We start from the raw sequence: 19,968 nt of genomic DNA on the forward strand, positions 1-19,968 counted from the left end.
ACGAGAGTGTTGTTATTATTATTATTATTATTATTATATCACTTATCTCAGCACCCCCGCTGCTGAAGCCCTGATTATATTATATTATTATACAGTTCCTACTGACCCTATACTGTTTACAAAAGATGCCTGAAAAAATAAACATTTAAAAAAGTAGCCTACAGCCGCCGAGACCCGAGACAGGTTAGAAGAATATAACGTTTTATTCGCCATAACCAGTACGAGTAGCCTACAGGTTACATTGTAATTACGAGGATTTACTGCAACTGCAAGTAGTGTCAGAGCCTGCATAGGCGGAGGGTGAACTCGACATTAGGGTCGGTTGCAATGGGAAGGTACCTGGTGCGGAGAGAGAAAATGTGTTTATTTTCTCTTCTTGATTGATTGATTGAAAACTTTATTAACAGATTGCAGAATGGGTACAGTACACTACAGTACAGCTCAATAATTGTTAAGGGGATGCAGACCAGAGAAAGACTTTCGTCTTGTTTACATCAGGGTCCCCCATTTTCAATTCATCATAACATATATGACATACATGACATACAGATAGACAGTACTGCTACATCTATACATTTATGACATACCAGATTTGCAAATACAGTACTGTTTGTGATACGAAAAGAGTCCAGAAAAGAGAGTATATACATTTGACGTAGAAACTGTACATTGGAGGAGGTTGGGTAGGTGGGGTGGAGGTGGGGGTGGGGGGGACTGTACATTGGAGGTGGTTGGGTGGGTGGGTGGGTGGGGGGGGGGGGGTGGGTAGGAGGGGTGGGGGACACTGTACATTTACATTTACATTTACATTTAGTCATTTAGCTGACGCTTTTATCCAAAGCGACTTACAAGTTCTGTACGACAAGCCATCAGGAAGAGCACAACTCTATCAGCTGAGTAACAATGTTCATCAAAGTGTTGAGTGCTACAGTGTAGGTTAGTTTATTAGGACAAGTGCATGACAGTATGGTTAGTTAGGGTTAGATTTTTTTTTTTTTTTTTTTTTTTTTCAGATAATGGTTGAAGAAGTGAGTCTTTAGTCGACGGCGAAAGATTGGACGTGTTTCGGCTGTCCTAACTGGGGTGGGTAGTTCATTCCACCATTGTGGGGCAAGGACTGAGAATAGGCGACTTCTCTTTGATGACCCTCCCGGAGCTTGGATAGGAGTAGGTCTGAGGCGGCCAGAAGATGCAGAGCGTAGGGGTCTTGAGGGTGTGTAGTTAGAGACCATTGACCGGAGGTAGGCGGGAGCAGTTCCCTTTGCCGCACGGTATGCTAGGTCAAGGGCCTTGAAGCGGATTCGTGCAGCAATGGGGAGCCAGTGCAGGTCCCTAAGAAGTGGGGTGACATGGGCCGACTTCGGTAGGTTTGAGATCAGGCGGGCCGCTGCGTTCTGAATGAGTTGAAGAGGCTTAGTGGCAGTGGCCGGGAGGCCAGCGAGCAGTGCGTTGCAGTAGTCGAGGCGGGAGATGACTGTTGATTGGACGAGGAGTTGGGTGGCTTCTTTTGTCAGGAAGGGGCGTATCCTTCTGACGTTGCTCAGGAGGAATCGGCAGGTTCTGGTTGTCGCTGCGATGTGAGCAGAGAAGTTCAACTGGTCGTCGAGGACAACACCAAGGTTCTTGGCGGTCGGGGACGCGGTCACAGCTGCATTCTCGACTGTGATGGAAAGGTCGGTCAGGGGGGAGGATTTGGCCGGCAGGTGGAGCAATTCTGTTTTGCTTAGGTTCAGTTTGAGGTGGTTGGTCGTCATCCAGGCGGAGATGTCGGACAGACAGGCCGAGATCCGCTCAGAGACGTGGATATCTGAGGGAGGGAAGGAGAGGAAGAGTTGAGTATCGTCGGCATAACAGTGGTAGGAGAAGCCATGAGACGTGATAATGTTACCCAGTGATTTAGTGTAGAGGGAGAAGAGAAGGGGTCCTAAAACCGAGCCCTGGGGGACACCCGTCCGCAGGGGGCAGGTGGCCGACAGGGTCCCTCTCCATGACACTTGGTAGGAGCGGTCATTGAGGTATGATGACAACCATGTCAGCGCAGAGCCAGCCACTCCCATTCCTGCGAGGGCCGCGAGGAGGATCTGGTGGTTGACTGTGTCGAAGGCTGCAGATAGATCTAGGAGAATCAGGACAGAGGAGAGGCCTTTCGCTTTTGCTAAGTGAAGTGCCTCTGTGACCGCAATGAGGGCTGTCTCTGTGGAGTGACCAGTCCTGAAGCCTGACTGATTAGGGTCTAGGAGGTCATTCTGTAAGAGATAAGCAGTAAGTTGGTTGGATACAGCACGTTCAAGTGTTTTAGAAAGGAAGGAGAGAAGAGAGACAGGACGGTAGTTGCCTATGACGGTAGGGTTCAGGGATGGTTTTTTTATGAGGGGCGTGACTCTGGCTTGTTTTAGGGAGGTGGGGACCACCCCCGAGTTGAGTGAGGAGTTGATGGTTGCAGTTAGGAATGGGAGGATGTCTGGTGCTATGGACTGGAGGAGTGGGGAAGGTAGCCGGTCCAGCTGGCATGTAGTCGGACGGTTCGACGTTACCAGTGTCAGGGTCTCGGCTTCTGTAATGGGAGAGAAAGATGACAGAGTGAAGGATGAGGTTCTCGATTCAGCATTTGGAATGGGTGGGGGTTGGGAGAAGGAGCTGCGGATGTTCTCCACTTTTTCCTCAAAGAAGATCGCAAAGTCTTCGGCAGAGAAAGATGAGGGAGGGGGGGGTGGGGGGGGAGTGAGGAGGGAGGACATGGTAGCATGCAGTTTGCGAAGATTCTTGGCAGAGGCCTCGATCCTATGGTGAAAGAAAGAAGCTTTGGCATTAGTAATGGTTTTGGAGAATGTTAACAAGAGGTTGTGATATGTGTCGATGTCAGCAGTGAGGCGTGACTTTCTATACTTCCTTTCAGCCGCTCTCAGGACCTGTCTTTGTTCTCTCACTGGATCTGTCAGCCATGGACTGGGTGGGGAACGGCGGGCAGGTTTCTCAACGAGGGGACAGAGCTTGTCGAAGGAGGTTGCAAGGGCTGAGAGGAGGGTGGAGGTTGCCATCTCTGTGGAGAGAGCAGAGAAGGTGTCACTCAAAGGTAGAGCGGATAGTATGTCAGAGGAGAGGGTGGAGGGGGATAGGGAGGGCAGGTTGCGTCTGAGTGAGACGGTTTGAGTTGGGGTGAAGACCTTTCGGTTAAGCATGAGAGTTAGTGAGAAGGATATGAAGGAATGGTCAGATACATGTAGGGGAGTTACCGTGGTGTTAATGATGCTGGAGTTACGGGAAAATATGAGATCCAAGGAGTTGCCTGCTTTGTGGGTGGGAGGCATGGCAGTGGGAGTCAGGTCAAATGATTGTAGGAGGGAGACTACTATGACTGACTGAGATGAGTCAGGCAGGTTGAAGTCGCCCAATAGAAGGAGAGGGGTACCATCTTCCGGTAAGGAGCTTAGAAGCATGTCCAGCTCATCTGTGAAGTGATCGAGCGGACCTGGAGGGCGGTAGAGTGTAACAATGGTGAGATTGAAAGGATTAGAGACAGATACTGCATGATATTCAAAAGAGGAGAGTGACAGTGCTGGGAGGGGTGTTACGTTTGTAGTCCATGAAGGAGATGTCATGAGGCCAGTGCCTCCACCCCGCCTGGAAGGTCGAGGTGTGTGAGTGAAGTTATAGTTTGTAGATAATGCTGCAGGTGTTGATGAGTTATTGGGGGTTATCCAGGTCTCAGTTAGAGCCAGGAGCTGCAGATTTTGACTATGGGCGTAGGCAGTAATGAAGTCAGCTTTCTTGACTGCTGATTGACAATTCCATAGGCCTCCCTGTACTGTGACAGGTGTATTAGTGGCTGTAGGAGGGTAGGATAGATTAGCCGGGTTGCTAGCAAACTGCCGTGGGTGGGTTGAGTCTGTTCTGGGGGAGCAGATTGTGGATATGAGACACATTGTGGTGTCAAGAGTGGCAGGGAGGAAGTAGAGAAATAGCAGAGTGGGAGGGAAAGGGAGATTTTTCAGAGTGGAGTGTAAGATAGGGTTATTATGTACTTAGCACTGGGTGGATCCCTGGATCCCTCTGCAGAGAACTCCAGGAAAACTCCTCTTTGTCCCTCTTCGTTTCACGACGCTTCGCTGACGCTAAGCCAGCAAGCCTTTAAATCCCTATCACTAATTAGTGCTTTCTAACACCTGGCCCTTAATGGGTCACTTAAGGAAACAAAATGGCCGCTTTAAACACGCCCCTTAATCAAGTCAGCTGGTCAAGTCAGCAATCAAGTCTCAGTTTAAAGATATTACTAAATTACTTAAAATGTCTTACCCTGATGTAGTGTAAGTCTCTCAGTGAATGAGCTGTCCTTCCACAACAGAATGTAGTACAGAGTGATTCCAGGAGAGGCTGAGGTTCTGCTTTTAAGCAGTGACAGGGCTCTGAGATCACACTCAGTACACAAGTGCTGTCTTTAAGCAGGAAGCAGCTTTTAATGGGTCACTTAAGGAAACAAAATGGCCGCTTTAAACACGCCCCTTAATCAAGTCAGCTGGTCAAGTCAGCAATCAAGTCTCAGTTTAAAGATATTACTAAATTACTTAAAATGTCTTAATCAAGTCAGCTGGTCAAGTCAGCAATCAAGTCTCAGTTTAAAGATATTACTAAATTACTTAAAATGTCTTACCCTGATGTAGTGTAAGTCTCTCAGTGAATGAGCTGTCCTTCCACAACAGAATGTAGTACAACTGTACAAGCAAAACTGTACATTGGAATATTGACAAAACCATACTTGGTAATTTACTGTACATTGGAGGGGGTTATGTTAGGACATTTACAGGGGCCAGTTTTGAATTTCAGTCTCCCGTAGGTGTTCTTTGAGTGTTTTTGAAAGTGGGTAGTGATTCACATTCCTTTACAGCTTTGGGTAGGGCGTTCCACATTGATGTGGCATAATTGCTAAACGTGTTTAGTCCCTTGTTTGAGCCGAATCTGGGTTTAACATGATTTGTGGAGCTCCCTCTGGTGTTGTGATCGTGGTATTCACTGACCTTTGGGAAGTATTTTGACATGTACATGGGTACCTTGGTCGTGTAGTGTATCTTGTAGACCAGGCCCATTGCAAGTTGCTGTACTCTGTCGTCTACTCTAAGCCATCCTAGGTTGTCAAAGTGGGCAGGGGTGATCAAAGTCCTTTTAGCTTGGCCCTCAGAGCCCACCACTTCTAAATATTCTATATATACATACACATATAAAAACGCCACTGTCAAGTCAAGTCAAGAGTTTTAATTGTCACGGCATACAGGTATACAATGAAATGCGGGTGGTCTTGCCCGCAACGATGTGCAATACAGTGGTACATATAATAGAATCAAAGAAGAAACAACATTGTGCAGTAACAGATAGCAGGTAACATGGAGTGACATCTCGGTATCTGTACATACACTGTGCGCACGTGTATGTGTGTGTGGGGGGGCCTCCACAAGAATCTGGCCCAGGGGCCTCTGAAGTCTTAATCTGGCCTTGCACACACACACCACCTGACGAGGTGTTTGTTTATGTAAACCGAAGTTGAACCTCTTTCACATCAAACACCAGAACCAGTTGCCGTCGGTGGGAAAGTGAAATACCCCTCCGTTCAGAAAGTGAAACCGGTGCTGCCGATGCATCAAAACCCGCCTCAGCGAATGCTCTCGGACTTCTATTAAGGGCACTAATTCAACATTATTTAAGATTCCGTCTACCCCGGTTAAAAGCCTCTCCCGTCCAGACCGTAATTCTCCGCTGTGTTAGCTCAGCCTCCGTAACTTAAAGGACGGAAATTCCACATTCCCTTAAATCTTTTCCACGCTCTTTTATTAATTCAAACAGCACTATTTCACCGCTGTCCCTCCCGGCAACATGGTGAAGTTTAGTTAACAGTCATCTGCTAATGCCGGCATCGTCGGGGATTCGTGGGGAATGAAAGGGATGGGGAGGGTGGGGGTGGGGGAGGGGGCGGTGGTGGAGGAGGAGGAGGGGGGAGGGTGGGGTGGGTGTGTACCACTCTGCACCACTCAGCTCGTATTTTTTGGACTCCTTGTCAGAGATTGCACGGCGAGACTGTGGTCTTGCATGAAGCAGCGTCCTCCCCCTCCCAGCCTCCTGGATATGACAAGATTAATCAGACAGGTGCCTCTGCAGGCGCTGCAAAAAAAGAAAAAAAAAGTCCATTCCAGTCCATGTTTTATTTAACAACTGTTGCGTTCAAAGTTGGTCCAAACTTTTCTGTCCTTTTTTTTTTTTTTTTTGTCATTCAGTGCGTGGGTGTGGGGGTGGGTGGGTGGGTGTGTGTGTGCGTGCTCTCTACCTCTGCCTGGATATTGAGTGATGATAAACTCCTTCAAGAAAGCATCACTCGCCACAGCCAGGCTTAATAAGGTGCAGTCAGTAGGATAAGCACAGCTGAAGCAGACACACACACACACACACACACACACACACACTGTATGCTGGAGAGACGTCGGGTATCCGGGCAGCGTGTATCGCTTCCGCAACGGAATTCGGTTTCCTGGTTCCTCTGATTGGCCGCGACCCCCACGTGACCCGCCCCCCTATCCACCGCTCTGCCGCTGCCCTGCGCGGCAGAGAGCGGCCGCGGACTCGCTCGCTTCCTCAATTAATACGCATGGAAGTATTGACTGAATGAATGAGAACTTTATTTAACAGATTGCAGAATGCGTACAATACAGTACGGCTCAATACACACAATTGTTAAGGGGATGCAGACCTGAGAAAGACATTTGTCTTGTTTACATCAGGGTCCCCCATTTTCAATTCATATAGAACGACGCGATATTTTATTTGTTTGTCATGACAAACCAATTACATAATCCAACATATGTGTAAAGGCACAACATATTCCAGTACTGTATTGTACCCATTCTGCAATCTGTTAAATAAAGTTTTCATTCATTCATTTAGTCAATACTTCCATGCGTATAAATTGAGGAAGCGAGCGAGTCCGCGGCCGCGCGCGGCAGCGGCAGAGCGGTGGATAGGGGGGCGGGTCACGTGGGGGTCGTGGCCAATCAGAGGAACCCGGAAACCGAATTCCGTTGCGGAAGCGATACACGCATCCGGGCAGGAATCGAGAAACACAGAGGGGGATCTCGTACTGTCCAGGGTGAGTGTGTGGGGCAGCGTAGTCAGACGGGCAGGGGTCAATAACGTAACGGGTACTCGGGTAATAAGAGGGAGTAGGCAGGGGCAAGGCAGTCCAACATTGATTGATTGATTGATTGAAAATTGTATTAACAGATTGCAGAATGGGTACAGTACAGATCAATACACACAATTGTTAAGGGAATGCAGACCAGAGAAAGACTTTCGTCTTGTTTACATCAGGGTCTCCCATTTTCAATTCATCATAACATATATGACATACAGATAGACAGTACTACTACATCTATACATTTATGACATACCAGATTTACAAATACAGTACTGTTTGTGATACAAAAAGAGTCTAAAAAAGAGACTATATACATTTGACGAAGAAACTGTACATTGGAGGAGGTGGGGCGGGGGGGTTGGGTAGGTGGGGTGGGGGGGGGATGGGTAGGCGGGGTGGAGTGGGGGTAACTGTACATTGGATTATCGACGAAACCTTACTTGGTCCAAGAAGAGGGTCTCGTGTATTACTGGGTTACTTAGGACATTTACTGTACATTGGAGGGGGTTGGGTCATATACGAGTTCAGGTCCTCATACGTTCTGGGGAAAAGGCAAGGAGAATCGTTAGGCAGGCGGAGGTCAGAACACGCTATCCAAGCACGAGATCAGGGTGAAGAGCCAGGTATCGAACTGCGGGGAAGGAGGACAACACAGCGTTAGGCACGGTTAAAGATCAATGGACTAGAATATATCACGAGCACACAATAAACACGACTGACTGGGAAAACACGAAGTTACGATCTGGCAGCATCATGACATCTGAGCCGGGGTTATATAGATGACGTAATCTGCCCACAGACGTCAATCAGCTGCTCCCATGACTCCAGCACACCTGAACTCCATACCTGGTAACGAGAGATAGAGAAGGAGAGAGAGAGAGAGTAGCCAGGCAGTGACAGTGTGTGACATACTGTATGTATTATATACAGTATATCAACTTTTTGAATTCCAATTTCCTACCAGTCACTATTCCAATCTCAATACATGTCTATACTCAATTGTGATTGGTCTGTTCGGCGGCAGAGACGTGCATGAACCCGTCGTAGGTTGTTTTTGCAATGATGACTGTGCATTATCCCTTACTCAGAGCTGCAATCACTATTTTCTGATGGTATTTCTTGCATTTTCAAAACTTCTTATGACCACCTGCAGTCAGAAGAGCCACGCTACCGGTGGCCAGTCTGTTGTTATTCCATTATCTCTTCTTTGATGACAGAACCTGGCCTGCGCTTTAGCTTTGCCTATTTTATAAACCTATATGCATTGGATTTCTTTCTTTTTTTGCAAATCACATCAATATTGAATATTGACTGTCTGAACAGTCTTGTGTTTGTAGGTATCCCGTCCTCAGTGTGTGTCTGTACACAAATCAACAGGTAGTGAGCAAGAGTAAAGGAGATCCAGAAGCTGGAGCAAAGTTGCTTGTCTTTACTGTTGTCTGTTCTCAAAGTACAATTTTGTAAAACTGAAATACACACAAAAAAAATTCAATGACATTGCTTTACAGTATACAATACAAATACATTATGTGGGCGGTTAGGTGGCCGAGCGGAGATTGCGTTCGTCACCAACCCCGGAGCTGTGAGCTGGATTCGCCTGTTCGAATCCAGCTCACAGCTCCGGGGTTGTCACCAGCTTGGCTGGCCGTCTGCACTAATACAATTGGCTGTATTAGAGGGTGGGAGAAGCTGGCGGGGTGGGTCCGGGGCGTTGTAAACAGCGACTCCTACAGTTCGGTCGGGGCGCCTGCTAAGCGCGGATAGGACTTGAGGGGGATAGTGTGATCCTCCCACACGCTACGCCCTCTCGATGAGAATCCGCGCTGCCAGGTGAAAAGAAGCGGTGATTGGCTGGACGTGTGTCGGAGGAAGCACGTGGTAGCCTCCACTCTCCCAGATGATCTGACTGTGGGGGGTAAGTGCGCAGCGACCAGGAAGGGACTGGGAATTGGCATACGACTAACATTGGGATGGGAGAAAAATCGGAGGAAAATGGAGGGGGAAAAAGATCAAAAAAAAAAAAAACATTATGTGTACCATGACTTCAACTAAATGTAAAAATTACTAAATGAGCTAAAGTTACAAATGTCACTTAATGCTGATGTGAATGTGCCCTTTAAATAAAGTACAATATGTACAAAGTTCACTCAAAGCCGCAGTTTGCGAAGACGCTCTCTGATTGGCTAGGCCGCGTACAGCGAAGACCCTCTCTGATTGGTTTAGCTCCGAAGGGTCTCTTCCGCCTTGTACATATATATTCTCTGCTTCGAAGTGGTTATGCTTTGGCCCTCTTTCGAAGTGGGTTATGCTTAGAGTTAGGGTTAGGGCTAACCCTAACCATAACCCTAACCATAACTCTAAGCATAACCCACTTCGAAAAAGGGCCAAAGCAAAACCACTTCGAAGCAGAGAATATATATGTAAAAGGCGGACATTTCTATCCCAGAGCCCTTCGGCGCTAAACCAATCAGAGAGGGTCTTTGCTGTACGCGGGCTAGCCAATCGAGAGCGTCTTCGCAAAAATGCGGCTACGGAAAAAAGTCACGCCTTTCTGGATAATGAAATAGCTGACCTGGCAGCGTCACATGACTGAATCAGCCAATAGCATCAAAGCTAGAACCAGAGTTAGAACAAGCTAAAGAAAATGAGTGCAATACTCAAAACGCCCACAAGAGGGAAAAAACACAAAACAAGTTCGAATAGACCATGACAGTAGGTGAAGTATCTACCTTGTTTAACAACCAGGAAATGCCCAAGAGAAAGTTGTTTTGTATATTGTATTTGAAATATTGTAATCCATGCACAAAAACGATAATTCTTTTCAGCAAATCTCGGCATGACATAAGAGCAAAATGTCCACCATGTGAATATGGCCAAAGAAAAAGAAGATATTGGTAGCTGATCAGAAGATATTTTCACCATGGACATCTAAGGCCCGTTCCTTAACTTTGTGCATGTGCAACTGTGCATGAATAAAGACATTAAACAACCGCTTAATGTATGCATTAGAATTAGTTATATCATGATTTGGGTGAATACTCTTTTCTGATTGGCCGGCAGGTGTGCGTTAAAACCGTTTAATGCACACGTAGTTCGGCTCAAGTTTAATCACAGTTCTAAATTCATCCACTACCAAACCTGTAACCATAGCAACATTAAAGAGCACAGCTGTCAAAGCTTTACTCGTTATCAACTGCCTCAAGCACAGCTGACTTATCAATTTGATAAACGAACGACCGGGAAGGAAAATACAACAATGGCGTGTGCCGGAAAGATAACATTCTGACGTTTCTGATACAATAAAGAAAATTCACTTTTAGTGCTAATGAAATAGAGTAACATAGGTCTGAACTTGAGTTGAAAAAAAACTTGTTACTCACGGTTTTCTGTAGTAGGGTCCATAGCCTGAAGTCTTATGTAGTACAGGTCCAGATTTCATAAATGAGTGATTAGGAACGATCTTGGTCAACAAAAACAAACAAAAAAAGCTCTGCCGGTTTCAGGTTTCTCATTGACTCCAATGCATTTGGCGTTTTTTTCTCTTCCTGTTTTTGCTCGTGACTTTTTAATCTATATCCCTGATACAACCCTGTCCAATAATCTTCGAGATCGCCAAATGATTGACGGAGCTAGAGCCCCGGGAGTCGCGGGTGGTAATAAAGACAATTTAAAAAAGTCTGCCGTGTACTTTGGCGCACGCCTCACATATCGGCATGTAACTCGAGAACCGCTGAACGGATTTTGTCGCCTGAAAGGGCAATCGACAGGCAACAAATAGATATATATATTGTATTAAAAAATATGCACACCCGAGCCGCTAGAGGTCGCCAAAGTGGCGTGTCGCACTGGTGGGCAAATCGTCCTCAAGAGGGCTCGTGGCCGGGCCGTTGCCAGTTAAACTGTACAACCCTTTTAATTAGTTTGAAATTGTGAACAAAATTATTTGCAAGATTTCTTTCAGGCTTGCGAGTCTAATGGAACTGCTGCACTATGTAAGATTAGCACCCTGTGGCCATACGAGGTAACTACCCAGAGTTTAAACACGGTAGATACTTGCAGAAAATTTATTTGCAAAAACAAAGGCATTTTTTGAAGCAAGGTCACTTTTTACATTTGTGTTGTTTACATTTCTATGCTAATGGTAAATGGCTGCTTTTTTATATAGCGTTTTTATCCAAAGCGCTTTACAATTTGTTACTCACATTTTACCCATTCATTCACACATTCACACACCGACGGCGGAGGCAACCATGCAAGGTGCCAACCTGCTCATCGGGAGCAATTAGGGGTTAAGTGTCTTGCTCAAGGACACATCGACACGCTGCCCGGGAGGAGCGGGAATCGAACCGGGAACCTCCGGATTGCCAGACGACTGCTCTACCTCCTGAGCCACTGTCACCCCCCAAATGAGACCATAGCCTTTTATGTATTTCACAGCACTGCCCAAACAGAAGAGCTTGTATGGGCGATTTCACTGTGTTTCACACAACGCTGTTGGGAGGATTTTCCCTTCTCCCAATTTGGCCCAACAAATATTTTTTCATGATAATGTTACATAGTGCAGCTTTTAGATGGTTCTACGTACGTATTTCCACGTAATAATTCTGTGCCATTTGAACAAATGACATTGACATTTACAATAGACTTTGGATAAAACCATGAATTCATAGGCATCTCTTGGCCTGACAATATTCTTGCTTTCATAGGTATATCTTCGCTCTATAGAGTACATTACATGGATAAGTGTGATGGTCATTGTGAATCTCTCGAGTCACTCAGTGAAGCAGGCTATACACGTTTGGAGAGAGAGAAGAATAATAAGTCCTAATAACCTTGAACAAAATATTCTCTACCTTTTTCAGAATAGTGTTTAGAGTGGATTGATGCTCTGTTTGAGTAAGTAACAGAGCCAGACAGACATCTGCGAGAGCGCAGAGAGCCTGGCAGCGCTCTCACCAGGGTTGCTGGGGTCAGGAGACGGAGCATGTAGAGAATCTTCCTTCATACCGAACCAGCTCATGAAACCTTTATTAGTATGTTTCAACTTTCATCAGATCCAGTCATCTCCAGAAGGCTCGGCTCTCCTCTCCACGTAGAACTAGAACACCGAGATTCTAGGGAGAGAAAAAAAAAGTGCTGTAAGCAGGAACAAGAATGTCCTGAAGACACGAGAAGCAAATTAAGCGCCGACGAACTTTATACATTTTTACTTATGCAGCAATTTCACAAACAGTGTTTTGTTCCACTTCATCCCTTGAGCTCTCGAGACTGAGAAACATCAAACCTATTTGCAAAGGTTCCCTCCTAAGTTGTTTACTCATATCTGAACCCGAGCCTGAGAATGTCTGCAGGTGACGTTTGGCTCCTGCTCAGTATGACTCATCGGAGAGCAGCAGTGGAATGCAGAGGGCATTACTCAGAGCGGTCCTGGAGAAAAGCTAACCCGGGTGTTTTTGAAGTGCACAGTTGGTTATTCCAGCACCACTCTCGCAACTAACTCGCGTTCCATGCAACGATGCTGTGTCCAGCTTTAAGGATGGTGTCTGCAGTGTGGTAGTGAAAGGGTTAACCTTCTGTATTGTCGCAGTGAAAGGGTTAACCCTTTGGTAGTGTGGTAGTGAAAGGGTTAACCCCTTCGGGTGTACCATCTCGCACGTGTGAGATCTCGCCTCTTCGCCAGCGGAACATTCTAATTGCCGATGTCACAATCGCCGCCAGGCCGTTGGGAGCTGCGGAGTTATGGGTATTCTGAGAAAAGCGTTCCGAAAGATATTACAGTACGGATCATATAGTCATGTCGGGTTTGCACATGAATCATTCTGAAGGTCCCCACGACGGGTTCCAGGGGAGAACATGGATATGAGGAAGGAGATCTTTGTTAGCGTAGAGCAAATCTTACCTTATTACTTTGATGCCTTGTCCTGAGTGGGCAGCATGTGACGCGTCGCAGTCGGAGTGGTAGGTGTGAGCACGTGTCTAGCCGGGGCCCCGTTCGCGCCGCCAAAGCGCCGCCTGTGTGCAGCCGCGTCTCCGTGTCGAGCGAGTAATGAGATGTTAATTAGTCCGTCTGCCAGGAATCGCATCGCTAACAGTCGGGACTATCCGCCGCTCTTTGTTCACAGATTGATTTTGAATTTGTCACTATTGTTATCCATTTGGCGGAAATAAAAGCTGTTGACATATTCCAGGTTGGACACAGTGGTAGCTCTCGTCGAAAACAGGTGCAGCGATTCATTCCGCCTCTCCGTCTCTCCGCGGTGCCCGCCGCGTGGAGACTCTCCTACTGTGACTATTTAATTAGTCACCAATGTCTGTGTCAGTGTTTCAGCGCAGAGCCGCGCGGCTCCCCTGGTGCCAGACTGTTGCCCGGAGAGACGCATCCACAGCAAAGCTCAGAAACCACTGATGCAGAGGGGCGGCTGGAGGAGTTCAGGGGGGGGGCGACTGAATTGTTTATAGCTACTCTCTTTTTGAGTTTTCTCTCTCCTATATACAGTATACACACACACACAAACTCAAAAATCATTTATGTCCGGATGGCATCTAGCTTTGGCATAAATCTTAAATGGCGTCACGGAACACGGTGGCTCCTTCCCTCTGCACTATTCAGTAGACTGTGAATATAAAATATATATATATACATACATATAAAAGAAGCAATTCCTTTTGAAAACGTTTATTTTGACGCAAAGATACACAGATTTTTTATTATATATATATAAAAGAGTCAAACGTCTACAGCCTTCTTTTCCTTGTAGATAACTTCTTAATTCTACCGGAGCTCAGAGGACCCCTGCAGCACAGCTCACGGGCCCCTGGACTACCCTCTCGAATTCCAAATTCACGTTTGCCATACAGCCAGTGTTTAGAAGCGGTGAACCACCGGCTGAGTTCATTGATCCGAGAGGCGCCGAGTTTAGGGGCTATTTTTACACATGACATAAGATTTCTTAGTCGGGGGGGGGGGGTGTAATTGACACGGACGTACAGCCTTGATGATGGCTGTTCTTGGAATCTATATGGTGTGTGTTTGGCACAGAAGTGTGAGCGGGTGCTTTATGGGTACTTGTTGTACATATACACATACATCTATATACATGCAGGGGTGTAGCTCCAGATTCTGGGCCCCATGAAAGAATGTATTTGTAGGCCCCCAGTGAATGCGAGCGCGCGTAAGCGGAATTTTTTTTGGCAATTTTTTTATTGATGAAAACACATAATATGGTTTTTACCTATACATTCGGATCAGCAGTTCAGCACCTGCACTGTTGGTGGGTGAGCCTAGTAAAGGATGTCGCATTGCGTTCATCTTCAATGAATGGACCAATGCAATAGTCTACCAAAGCCCCCCCTCTCTCTATATATCTCACACACACACACACATACACACACACACACACACACTTCAGAAACAAACATAGTATCAATGAGAGCATCAACAATACACCTGAGTGATGTCTAGTAAAAAAAAAAAAAAAAAATTTGGGCCCCCCCCCCCCCAGTGCTGGGCCCTTGGAATCATCCTAAGCTACCCCCCCCAGCTACGCCCCTGATACATGCATCCAAAGGTGCAAGATGAGACTCTAAAGTACCAGTCTGATGATATCTGCTTTCAGCAGTGTAGTTAAATTGTCTCAAGTGTAGATCCGCCGGCCCAGCGCTCCAGTGCCACCCAGAGGCGATTCTGTATCTGCAGCACTCTATTCAGACCTGAGCTTTGATTAGAACATTCTTACTCTTTGCTCTTCCAGCAAGGCTATGATGTGTATGTACTTCTGTTTATCCCCCCACCCCCCCCCCCCCCTGATCTAAATTCTGTCTATTAATATACAGTATATCCCCCTCCTATGTCTGTTTTCCTTCTCTCCTCTCCCTCTTATCGTGCATGATCAAGGATCAAGGGAGCAGCATCACTCCCCCCCATCTCATTTAAAAAGAAACAATGAACCTGAAGATTTGGTAGAAGAAACCCAAATTTGGTAGAAGAGAAAACCAAAATTCTCGGTGGGGGGGGGGGGGGGGGGGGGGAGAATCACACAATAAAAAACACATCATCGTAAGCAGGAACATAAATGTCCCAAAGACATTTGCTCGGGACAGTGCAACAGTGGCTCAGGAGGTAGAGCAGTCGTCTGGTAATCCGGAGGTTCCCGGTTCGATTCCCGCTCCTCCCGGACACCGTGTCAAAGTGTCCTTGAGCGAGACACTTAACCCCTAATTTCTCCTGGTGAGCAGGTTGGCACCTTGCATGGTTGCCTCCGCCATCGGTGTGTGAATGTGAGTGAACGGGTAAAAATGTGAGGAACAAATTGTAAAGCGATTTGGATAAAAGCACTATATAAATACACCATTTACAAGAAACAAATGAAGCTCTGACAATCTTTCAAATGTGATGGCCTGTCTTTAACACTGTGGTCAATCTTGCGTTGTAATCTCACCTCTCTCTCCCCCTCCCCTGTCTCTCTCCCAGGTCTACATTCCCTGCAGGACGGCTATTGTCCTGGCCAATGAGCAGATAAGTCACTGTTATTAGGGGGGGACGATAGTCTCTACCAAGACGGGGATCAGGAACGGATGCCAAACTCAACCAACTCAAGTGTTAACAGTCACTTTCGTCTCTAAGTGTTAGCCATGCACACATCACCCAACCCACCTGTTATTTTCTGTTTCTTCATTCAGCGGAGAGCCATCATGCGTTCCTATGTGTTTCCTAGCATCACCTGCAAGGTAACCATGGGTATTGTATATACAGTGATGATCGAAATGATAACCTTGTGACCTAGAATACAAAATTATAGTAATTTGCCTTATTCGCTTCGCTGCCGATGTCCATTGTTGAGTTGGTACTCAAATGCATTTACTTCAGTGTTAAAACTTTGCTACAAAGAGACGCCACGAGGCGCCAAGCAGGCAGAAGACACTGTCAGAATTGGAAAACCCACGATTACCTGACTTTACTTCCTCCACCGTTGAATGAAAGAGGCCTGTTTGGCCGTCACTTGGTCTTCTGCTCTTTGAAATGCATTCGAGGAAAATAAATATGGCGGCAAAGTGAATAAGGTGAATACAAAGAGTCCACTCTCACCTCTTAGAAGTGAGACCAGTAGCTTGGTGCCGCTACTCAAAACCCTGCTGAATCCATCCACCACTAGCCTGGAACACTTGATTGAAAATACAATACAATATACATGCCTTCATTCATTGCATAAGGTTAAAAAATTCTAATAAATAAATAAAAACATTTATATAAAAAAATATATATAAGGTTTTTAGGTAGTGCTATTTATGTTGAAATACATGAGCTGTTTTTTTTTGTTCTTTTTTATTTAAATCCTGATCATGTGGCATCTAGAGGACAATGCACTTATGTGAGGCACAAAACGAGAGTATTACCTATTAGCAACAATGCACTTGAAAGCCAGTCCGTCTCTGGGTATTTAATCACTTGTACTCACTGTTAATTCATTTTGTGTTTCAAGGATATTGTTAATTTGCACAAAGTAATGAGCAGCTTTGAATTATTATATTGTGCCCTGCGTATATATAGTAAAGTTGTGTTGTAACGTTTACCTTTATGCAGCTATGGGGACATTTATGTAGTAATTTATACCCCGCTTATTAAGCCGGCGATTTGCAGCTAAAGCTATTTCATGAATTCACTTGAATCTAATAGCTGATAGTATGCTTCATATACCATAGTTTCATAAAACGGACACCCCCACAGAAATATAATCATCACTGCAGTATTTTCCGCTGCCCACTTAACATTTTTGGTCTGTATTCATCTATGTGAAAAGTCATGTTTAGCCATCTCGTATGCCACATTTCATGAAATAATTTGTACTGTAGAAGTTGACACTTTGAACGTGTACTTTTGCATAGTGTTACAAGTGTTACAAATAATAGGTCATATTCAGGATATGGTCTTAATAGCTCATATTCTGGATATGGTCTTAATAGGTTATATTCAGGATGTGGTCTTAATAGGTTATATTCAGGATGTGGTCTTAATAGCTCATATTCCGGATGTGGTCTTAAAAGCTCATATTCAGGATGTGGTCTTAATAGCTCATATTCCGGATGTGGTCTTAAAAGCTCATATTCAGGATGTGGTCTTAATAGCTCATATTCCGGATGTGGTCTTAAAAGCTCATATTCTGGATGTGGTCTTAATGGTAATATTCTGGATGTGGTCTTAATAACTCATTCTGAATGTGGTCTTGATGGTCATATTCTGGATGTGGTCTTGATGGTCATATTCTGAATGTCGTCTTGATGGCTCATATTCTGGATGTGGTCTTGATGGCTCATATTCTGGATGTGGTCTTGATGGTCATATTCTGGATGTGGTCTTGATTGCTCATATTTTGGATGTGGTCTTGATTGCTCATATTCTGGATATGGTGTTAATAGCTCATATTCTGGATGTGGTCTTGATGGTCATATTCAGGATGTGGTGTTAATGGGTTATATTCAGGATGTGGTCTTAATAGCTCATATTCAGGATATGGTCTTAATAACTCATTCTGGATGTGGTCTTGATGGTCATATTCTGGATGTGGTCTTGATAGCTCATATTCTGGATGTGGTCTTGATGGTCATATTCTGGATGTGGTCTTAATAACTCATTCTGGATGTGGTCTTGATGGCTCATATTCTGGATGTGGTCTTGATGGTCATATTCTGGATGTGGTCTTGATTGCCATATTCTGGATGTGGTCTTGATTGCTCATATTCTGGATGTGGTCTTGATGGTCATATTCTGGATGTGGTCTTGATGGCTCATATTCTGGATGTGGTCTTGATAGCTCATTCTGGATGTGGTCTTGATAGCTCATATTCTCGATGTGGTCTTGATAGCTCATATTCTGGATGTGGTCTTGATAGCTCATATTCTGGATGTGGTCTTGATGGTCATATTCTGGATGTAGTCTTATTCATGATGTATGTGAATCTTATACTGTGTACATGAATAAACAAAGTCCCTTTGAACATGAATAAACAGGATATCTCTGTGTATTGATTGATTGAAAACTTTAGTAACAGATTGCAGAATGGGTACAGTACAGCTCAATACACACAATTGTTAATTTAGACCAGAGAAAGACTTTCGTCTTCTTTACATCAGGGTCCCCCATTTTCAATTCATAATGACATATGCAACATACAGATATATATTGACATTTCTGACATACATGACATACAGATATACAGTACTGTTACATGTGTGACATACAAGATATGCAAATATACAGTACTGTTAACCAGAGATCCTAACAGATTATATACATATGAGGGGGAGGAAACTGTACATTAGGAGGGGGTGGGAAGGGGGGTTTGGACATTTGTACATGTACATTTGTACATGAATAAACAGAATAGCTCTGTGTACATGAATAAACTGAATATATCTGTGTACATGAATAAACAGAATATCCCTAATAATATGCAGGGTTTCAGGCCATCAGGTCTGGTGGCATCTGCCAACAAGAAACACAGGCTTAGTGGCATAATTTAGGGTATGATGAGGGACTCAGGAAACATCCCAATATGGCCTTATGCAGCCAAAAAATCTGAATAAGGGGGAAACTTGACTAGACACTCCTGGTTCTCCGCTTCACATACAAATAGCTGGCCAACCGAAGCCACGCTAGTAGTATTTGATACTCTCTTGATTTATGTTTCCTGTGTCTAGTTGCGGGTGGGGGAGGGAGGGAGGCACCTGCGCATTAGCCAAGTGACCCACCCGGCCTGCAATGTGCCCCCGGGGGACACTATGGACGTGTGAGTTTTAGCAAAACCAACAGTTGGCTAAACGGGCTAAGGTCCACACATTCCTCAGTGTCACGGCTAATACACATACAATACATCCAACCTCATCGGCTCATCCTAATTCAAATGTCCTGTAATGGGGGATGAGAGCTAATTTTAGTTACCGGGTAAGTGGAGGACACAATGTTTATGTGAGCTGACCGACGACGCACTGTAATAATGCCCCATCACGTTGACTGTGTATTAAGTGTGAGTGCGCTCATTATGCCGGGTTGCTATACGCTAGCTGTGTCTCTCGTGACCTCGCTCACCCACGCTCAATGCAAGTGTGATTTAGTACAATCATATGTGGCTTCGCGGTCTCACTTTACAAGAGAAAAATACCATCAAAGGAGTGATGCGCTGATTTTGCTGATCAAAAGCATTCTCTCGTGGAGAAGGGGGGGGGGGGGGGGGGCATGAAAGGAAAGCATTTTAATGCATCATGCAGCCTCGGTCGCTGGCGAGGAGAATGATGTGATGTTTGAATTCCAAGAAGGAGGGAAAAGTGCGAGTTTCACTTTTTTTTTTTTTATCATTTGTAATGAGGACCATGAACATTACAACCATGACCTGGAATAAGTAAGCAGGCGACCAGTAGCCTAACCTAAGTCAAAGCAGGCCCCAACGAGACCGGGACTATTGTCGACTCGACCACTAAACGGCCGCTTATTTTTTACCTAATTGCATGTGGGTTGAGCCTACGTGGTTCTCGTCCCCAATGGCCGACGGGTCTTATGTGAGGAGGGGACCCCGGGTGTCGGTAGTGGTACGGTGGGTGTTATGGTGACCGAGGGGACGTCGCAGTGATTAAAAGTACCATAGATATGGCCGGTTGTATAAAAAAGGGAAAAAACGAAGAAAAAAGTAGTAACGGCGATGAATCGCTGCCTTTTAATGTTGAAAACATCTCAAAGGAAATGGCTCCGATTGAACACCAGGATTTCTTCCCCGCTCAGAGGCTGAGAGGAGAGAGTTCTAAA

At 45.4% G+C, this 19,968-nt stretch overlaps 1 protein-coding gene across 1 annotated transcript in view; it reads left to right on the plus strand.

Moving 5' to 3' along the window:
• LOC311243196 (1,4-alpha-glucan-branching enzyme-like) overlaps positions 1-18,162 on the plus strand; it is a 288,129-nt gene extending 269,967 nt beyond the window's left edge. Inside the window, exon 16 of the mRNA XM_084332329.1 lies at positions 15,645-18,162. Coding sequence (XP_084188455.1) covers positions 15,645-15,707 — 63 coding nt within the window. The 3' untranslated portion in view covers positions 15,708-18,162. The remainder of the gene's footprint in view (positions 1-15,644) is intronic.
• The last annotated feature ends 1,806 nt before the right edge of the window (positions 18,163-19,968 follow it).

This window comes from Notolepis coatsorum (genome assembly GCF_963971535.1).
Source record: "Notolepis coatsorum genome assembly, chromosome: 1".
In the NCBI taxonomy this organism is placed as follows: Eukaryota; Metazoa; Chordata; class Actinopteri; order Aulopiformes; family Paralepididae; genus Notolepis; species Notolepis coatsorum.